Source organism: Hordeum vulgare, chromosome 1H (assembly GCF_904849725.1).
Source record: "Hordeum vulgare subsp. vulgare chromosome 1H, MorexV3_pseudomolecules_assembly, whole genome shotgun sequence".
NCBI lineage: Eukaryota > Viridiplantae > Streptophyta > Magnoliopsida > Poales > Poaceae > Hordeum > Hordeum vulgare.
The window spans coordinates 30,410,175-30,417,891 of record NC_058518.1 but is presented as its reverse complement, the minus strand read 5'-3'; the positions used below and the strand labels follow the sequence as shown (position 1 = coordinate 30,417,891).

Genomic DNA, 7,717 nt, shown 5'->3' with positions numbered 1-7,717 from the left:
CACTAAGGGTGGCTTCACCAAGACAATCGTCCGTGACTGCATCAACTAAAGTCGCAGTGCCCCTTACACCTTCGAAACTTAAGGTGGGCACACACAAAGGGACGGGAGAAAGCTCATATAAGCCAATCCCACGCCCGGCAATGGCGGCTCAGAGGGCCTCCCCCGCGGATAAAGGAAAAGCCATAATGGTTGAGGGCACTGAGTCTTCATCACATGGAAGACTCACTCGTCCAAGAAACCAACTTCGTGTTGATGCACCTCAATTTACCCCCACAATGGGCTATAATCCCATTGGACCATGCCTAGTGGGTGAGCCAAGCAGTAAACGCTCGCTCCATTGGCAGGGGGTGTGGGTCACACCAGATGATTTCCAAGCTGGTTATGTGAATCCAACTGCTTCGATATCTGATCCTTTATCCTCATTGGTGCCAACGCCAAGACCATCCTTTGAGGGTTCGTTCGATCCAGTGTGTCACCAGCGACGACAAAGAAATGCTCGTCGTTCTTGGGTTGATCTTCCAGCTGTAGTTGATGAAGATGCAGCGATCCTCCATCGTTCACATGTGAGCAAAGCTGTTAAAGGAAGATGGAAAAACACTCATCCAAAGATGCAGGCTCAGAATCCAGATGACTTATATGTTGTCAAATGCATATGTCAAGCAATAAGATCCCAGCTTCCCGGTGCATCCACATCACAGAATGATGAGGGTGGAACCATCATGCGACTGGCAGAGGCCCTCGCCAAATGGCCTGAGTATGAGGAATTCATTCAGGAACATCCTGAGCGCCGAGAGTATGCGAACCAAGCTGCTCGCGTCCGTTCAAGAAGGGCGGCATACAAAGAGAGAGAAAGAGCAGTAAGAGCAATATCTGGTTCGAGCAAAATACAAGGGGCGAAACATGCCGCATCAAGCGAGGATAACCGGACTAGAGATGTAATTAACAGATCTTTTATATATATATAAGAGTTCTGGAAATAAAGTACCTGCAATGTTTGATATATTTATTCATTTATGCACTTGCGCATTTAAATTATACTATATGTCTCTATGACGTGGGCGCGTACGTATTATTTCTGCGATCGCCCCATTTTCCCATCATCAAACCCAGAAGGTCAAATGAAAATTAGAACCTCGCTGAGGGCTGAGTTCTATGCTCCATACTCGATTAACTTCAAATCGAGATCAAAAAGGCTCCAAATTGAAGCACGGAGAGAAATAAAGAAGGTTCACAAGCCACAAGCTGGAGACAGTTGGATCTCTGTGATCCATCTTGGAGCCATAGGTGTTATTCTGTTTTATGACATTATATCTTAGAGCGAGGACTAGGTCTTATGAGATACAAGTTATTCTAGTTTACATTATTACTTGACATGATCGATTAATTAGGATGCATGCATATGATGACTATATATATATATATATATATATATATATATATATATATATATATTATGATGTTTATTTGTTTTATTTTATGTGTATCATATGATAACTTGTTATATGAATAAGTTGATGATGAGTTGTTAGACGATCGATTAGAATACTATTGTCATTCGACGGAAATGATATGAAATGATATAGTGTAAAAAAGATGCATTTATGTGCATGTAACTCGTGACTATATTTTGTAAATATGTTAGACAAAGCACGACGGATGAGATGGTGTAATATATTCATGACGATGTGCAATATATATGTAACAAATAAATGGAAGAATAAGGGGCATCAAAATAGCCCATCCAATTTAGTGCAAAACCCTAAACCCAAAAATTGTTCAAAAAAAAAAGCGATGAAATAGCCCCGGTTCGTAATATGAACCGGGACTAATACCCTTCCCCCCTCACTCCCTACCCCGCCACATGGAAGGCCATTAGCCCCAGTTCGGGACCGAACCGGGGCTAGCATTAGTCCCGGTTCGAGAACCGGGACTAATGGCGCAACCAAACCGGGGTTAAATGTCCTTTTTCTACTAGTGTTTAGATCTGTTGAAGGAGCTAGCCGGCGACCTTTTGGGCGCGGCCCGAGGTCGTGATGTGAAAGAGTGCTCGTGCACCATGGAATTGGTATGGAGGAAGGGCTGATTGGGTCTCCCGTTTGGGTGGGTGAGGCTGCAAGTGAAAACCGCGCTCTGGTTGTGGCCGGATCAGTCGGTGGTGGTGCCTTCGGGCACCGTTCCCTTGTTGGAGGCATCAATGATGGAACCCCTACCTTCCCTTGCCCTTGTGTGGAAACCCTAGATCCGGTCCCCCGGTGAGACGATGGTGACGCTATCCGCTTTGCTCGATGTCGTATCTCCTCTTGAGAACTTTCTCTTGAAGTTAATTAGACGCGATCATAGGGACTCGGGACTCGTGTTGGTAGTTGGCGAAGGCTTGTGTTGCATCACCGTGAGAGCAGCAGAAGCACCCTTCACATGCAAGTACTTTAGGCAAGTTATGTCCGCCAACCTCACGGGATTGAAACGGCATATGTTTGCTCTATCGGACATAGCGTTCCTCTTTGATGTCGTCGAGTTTTGCGGATAGGTTTGTGCCTGCTCGGACTGAGAAGACAGGCTCCGTGTGCACTTTGGTAGCGGCGAAAGCACTCGAGTGCCCGACAAAGTGTGTTGTGGAGTATTGATCTTCTGACATGTTGTATGTATTGTAGTGCTTTTAGGTCTAGCCGTCAGGCGTTGCGTAGGTTTCGCCTAGTTTTCCTTGATAAACTGAGCAACCCCTTTTCATTCTTCTTCTTTTGGTACTCGCCGTATGCGGTGCATTCCTCTTCTGAGGGTGTTATTTATAATACCGCTTTCTAACCAATGAATTTGACAGTTCTCCTGCCAACATGCCAAAAAGAAAAGGTAAAAATATACTAGGGAGGGAGGCCCTTCAGCCAGTGGTGCAATACACACTAGAGCCTCCTGCCCATTGGCCACCTCCTCCAGCAATTTGGACTGCCCTTTCTGTAGACGGCTCCTTTTCGTTTCAGGATGGTCGTGCGGGTATTGGAATAATCTTGAGATGGCGTGATGGTTCGGTAATCTTTGCGGCCTATCGTATATTCTTCAATTGTAACGAGGCGTTGGGGATAGAGATACATGCACTAATGCAGGGGGTGGCCCTAGCATTAGAAGACACAAAGCTTCAAGTTAGGGAAACACTTCTTATCAAAAGTCTGATAGGAAGTTTTCATCATACGGGTCCGGCGTTGTTGATTCTTGCCTAATCTCACGGTCCACGAAAATCTCCTTTGCAGTTAATTAATCCCAAGATTTAATCCATCCCGATTATCCCGCGCATGTCCAGCCCACCCACCCCACCCCGTTCAGAATACTATGGGCGAGCTCATCCAAGCTCGCTAACAGCGACAGCCATACCTACCACCATCCCCATCCGCACCAAAACTAGGATGGCTACAGGTCCTCCACCTCGCCCGGTGCGGCGTCCGGCCGCTGCTCCGTCGATCCCGGGTCTCAAGTTCTCAACAGAGCCTGCATAGCCCCCCTTCACCGCCACGGTTCCCTGCTAGATCTGCCCGTCACCATCGCTCCCACCTTATTGTTGTGCCATATTGGATCCGCAAAGAGGATGCATGCGTATCCCCGGCCTCGCACCCCTGGTATGTACTCACTTGATCTAGGGCTTGCTTCATCTCATCTTTGATTCCTCGCTTGTTTTGAGTTGTGTTACTTTGGTTGCAATACTTGCTTCGATTAAATTTGTTGAATGTAGAAAATGTTATCTTGGATTTGTGTATCAATTTTTGCTAACACTGTTGCACGATTATGTACTCCTATTACAGGAAGCACGCAATAAGTTAGCAAAAGAAGCATCACGTGCATCCACATGGCAATAGGACACGGTCCATGCTTTTTTGCTTGTGATTTGTGTCACCGTGGTAGATGGTGTGGTGCTTCCTGACTACCACAGAAGCAAAGAATGTATTCAACTGATACATGTGTGCATCACCGTGGAAACATTCCCCATGTTCTTTCAAATAATTATTTTCCTTCTTTTTATTGGAAACAAATCTATATTTGTATGGAAGCAATCCTCTTGCCTATGGAAATATAATGATTTGGTTGCCAAATATATCTCTCTCTTCCCGGCAAAAATATTTATCTGTAAGCAAGGCATCATCTGGTTGTACAAAAGAAAATTCCGATTTGATTCAGTTTCCAAATTGTATGGAAGCAAATGATCATTTCTTTAGATGCAAAGTACACATTCTTTGCAGCCAAATTCCTATTTATTCGGATGCAGATGCCATATTCTCTGGAAGAAGTTCAATTTTAATATGTTTGTAAGAGTCCTTGACATTTGTAAAAAAATGTTTGATGGAGCACGAATTTATAATATTAGAAGCAAGGCATATATTGTGGTTAAACAATGCTAAATAAATTTTCGTGTTAGTTACAAATTATAACAAATTGACAAAATCTTCAATGTGTACGGAAGCAAAACTTCTAGACGATAGAAGCAAAATGAATTGATATAATTTCACATTACCAAAACATCGCGTATTTCCAATCAAGAAAACTAACCAATAGCAATGCATCAGATGGACAAACGGTTTGCTAGATGCATAGTTGGCCCCATGCAGATTTTGAAGCACAAAGGAAGCACTAAGGCTATTAATGCTATTGACGTGATTTTCTGGGAGTAACTGATGGAAACAAATCACAATTAATACACTCCATGCAAACTACCTTGGCCCATGTCTGTAATCAGACGGTCCATGAAAATTCAATCCAACGGTGTTCGGCTGGTCTGATGCAACACTAGGGATCAGTAGTCTGATCCCTAGGGGTGCCCTTCAAGTTATGGTGCAATCGGACTCCTCTTGACCGTTATCTATTCTCAGGTTATAATTTATTTAGCTCAGCCTATGGACATATGGTGACAGAGATCAAGTCAATGATGAATGAAAGGGAGTTTGTTCCATAAAGGATTAATTATTAGTACTAGAATACAAAATAGGGTAGCAGATTGTATGGTAAACTGCGGTATGGTTGAACAGATATCAAGTCGTATTGAGTCATGTGTACTGCGGTATGGTTGAACAGATAACCTTCATGCCGAGGACTTATTGCCTCTCAATTCTAACCCCGTGAGTTTTATAATAAAACTCCCGAGTGATTTAGCACTCTTTTTTTTTTATCTAGGATGTGATATTGTGGCATGGACGTACGTACGTTGTTAGAACACCCCTCGCAAGAAAAGTACAGTACGTTGTTAGCACACGTTCTAAGTTAGCTGTTAGAAGTAAATCACGTTAGTTTAGTCTTGTCCGACTCTGACATGGTGACAATCACCGGTTAGGACTTTAGTTTGGCTTTTAGCTCCTTTTATATATACCCATGTAGTTAACCCCTACCTACGTCTACGTGCAATCACCAGATCAAAGCAATCACAAACAAAGGCCGTCTGCCATCAATCGAATCGACTCGTGTTGTCGTGATCTCGATCGTGTGCTATTTCCGATCCAAGGCGTGTCTCGTACGTGTGCACAATCATGGAGGTCGATCGATCGATCGAACTGCGTGAGATCGAACAAGGAGGAACGGTGCCGCCGTCGTCGTCGTCGCCGGGGTTGGATGTCATGGAGGAGTACGTGGAGACGGTGAAGGAGCGGGAATCTGAGGCGAAGCTCAAGGACGTGAACCTGGACGACTGGCTGCCCATCACCTCCTCGCGCACCGCCAAGTGGTACTACTCCGCCTTCCACAACGTGACGGCCATGGTCGGCGCCGGCGTGCTGGGCCTCCCGTTCGCCATGTCGCACCTCGGTTGGGGCCCCGGCGTGGCCGTCATCGCCAGCTCCTTCGGGATCACGCTCTACACGCTGTGGCAAATGGTGGAGATGCACGAGATGGTCCCGGGGAAGCGCTTCGACCGGTACCACGAGCTGGGGCAGCACGCCTTCGGGAAGAAGCTCGGGCTCTGGATCATCGTCCCGCAGCAGCTCGTCGTCGACGTCGGCACCGACATCGTCTACATGGTCACCGGCGGCCAGTCGCTCAAGAAGTTCCACGACCTCGTCTGCAACGGCCGCTGCAGGGACATCCGCCTCACCTTCTTCATCATGATCTTCGGCTCCGTCCACTTTCTGCTCTCCCAGATGCCCAACTTCAACTCCATCTCCGGCGTCTCCGCCGCCGCCGCCGTCATGTCCATCTGCTACTCCATGGTCGCCTTCTTCGCGTCCGTGGTACACAAACACCCGGTCGGGGCCGCCGTCGTCGACTACGGGCTCAAGGCCACGAGCACCGCGGGGCACGTGTTCGGCGCGTTCAACGCTCTCGGGGCGGTCGCCTTCGCCTTCGCCGGCCACAATGTCGTGCTCGAGATCCAGGCCACCATCCCGTCCACACCGGAGCAGCCGTCCAAGAAGCCTATGTGGCGCGGCGTGATGGTCGCCTACGCCATCGTCGCGCTCTGCTACTTCTCCGTCGCCTTCGGCGGGTACTACGCCTTCGGCAACTCCGTCGACCCCAACATCCTCATCACGCTCGACAAGCCACGGTGGCTCATCGCCATGGCCAACCTCATGGTCGTCGTCCATGTCATCGGCAGCTACCAGGTGTTCGCCATGCCCGTGTTTGACATGATGGAGACCGTGCTCGTCAAGAAGCTCAAGTTCACCCCCGGCCTCCCGCTCCGGCTCACCGCCCGCTCCGCCTACGTCGCGCTCACGATGCTCATCGGCATGACATTCCCCTTCTTCGACGGCCTGCTCGGCTTCTTCGGAGGCTTCGCGTTCGCGCCCACCACCTACTTCCTACCCTGCATCATCTGGCTAATCCTGCGCAAGCCCGCCAGGTACAGCACTACATGGTTCCTCAACTGGATATTCATCGTCATCGGAGTCTTGCTCATGTTACTGTCCCCCATCGGCGGATTGCGCCAAATCATCCTCGACGCCAAGACTTTCAAGTTCTACTCTTAAGCAGCTAGCGGCACAAAGATGAGACGATTAACCCAGGAGAAATTATATTTTGGGATGCATCCTCCCGCGGAATTTTGTGCGTTGCCAAATACTGTTGCCTTTTCTTTTCCCTCTTAATTTAGAAGTTCCTGATCATGCATCTTGTATATATTTTGTTGTTGGTTAGAATTTCCTCAATCCCCGGTTGCATGGATAATGCGGTGTAATATTTTTATGAGAAATCTATGAATATAACATAGGCTATGAACACACATCCACAAAGGTCTGGTAAAGAATTACCACCACATGATCGCATGTGGTAAGCAATCCAAAGTATTTCAAAAAATTATACTACAGAATTATGGGATTGTGTAGCTTTAAGATTGCAGAAGTTACCATAGACACATTTGTATATCTCTGACATAGATATCATTGCTAAAAAAACAGTTTAAGGAGATACATTGTCTGGTATTTAGAACGTTGACTCACGCACTAGCAGAAATATAGCCTTCAAACCTGGTTCGTTTGGGCCATTAGCCCCAGTTCAGAAATCGGGACTAGAAAAGCGGGACTAATGCTAGCCACGGTTCGGCTTCGAACCGGGGCTAATGGTCCTCCATGTGGCGGGGCTGGGAGCGAGGAGGGAGGGGTATTAGTCCCGGTTCTTATTACGAACCGAGGCTATTGCTTCGCTGTCTTTTTTGAGCACTTTTTAGGATTTAGGGTTTTGTACTAAATTGGATGAGGGCTATTTTGCCCGCCCTTTTTTGTTTGCTATTTTCCCATTTATTTGTTTTGTGCAC

General features: G+C 47.1%; 1 protein-coding gene across 2 annotated transcripts; it reads left to right on the top strand.

Annotated features, from left to right (window-relative positions):
• Window positions 1–3,341: 3,341 nt before the first annotated feature.
• LOC123405729 (lysine histidine transporter 2-like) lies at window positions 3,342–6,935 on the top strand. 2 transcript variants are annotated; one of them, XM_045099316.1, is made up of 2 exons: window positions 3,342–3,356; window positions 5,637–6,935. In XM_045099316.1, exon 2 carries the CDS (start codon window positions 5,727–5,729, stop codon window positions 6,933–6,935), a length of 1,209 nt encoding a protein of 402 aa, XP_044955251.1. In that variant the 5' UTR covers window positions 3,342–3,356; window positions 5,637–5,726. The 2 variants fall into 2 exon arrangements, with proteins under 2 accessions (XP_044955251.1, XP_044955245.1); XM_045099310.1 differs by lacking the exon at window positions 3,342–3,356 and having other exon boundaries at window positions 5,589–6,935.
• The last annotated feature ends 782 nt before the right edge of the window (window positions 6,936–7,717 follow it).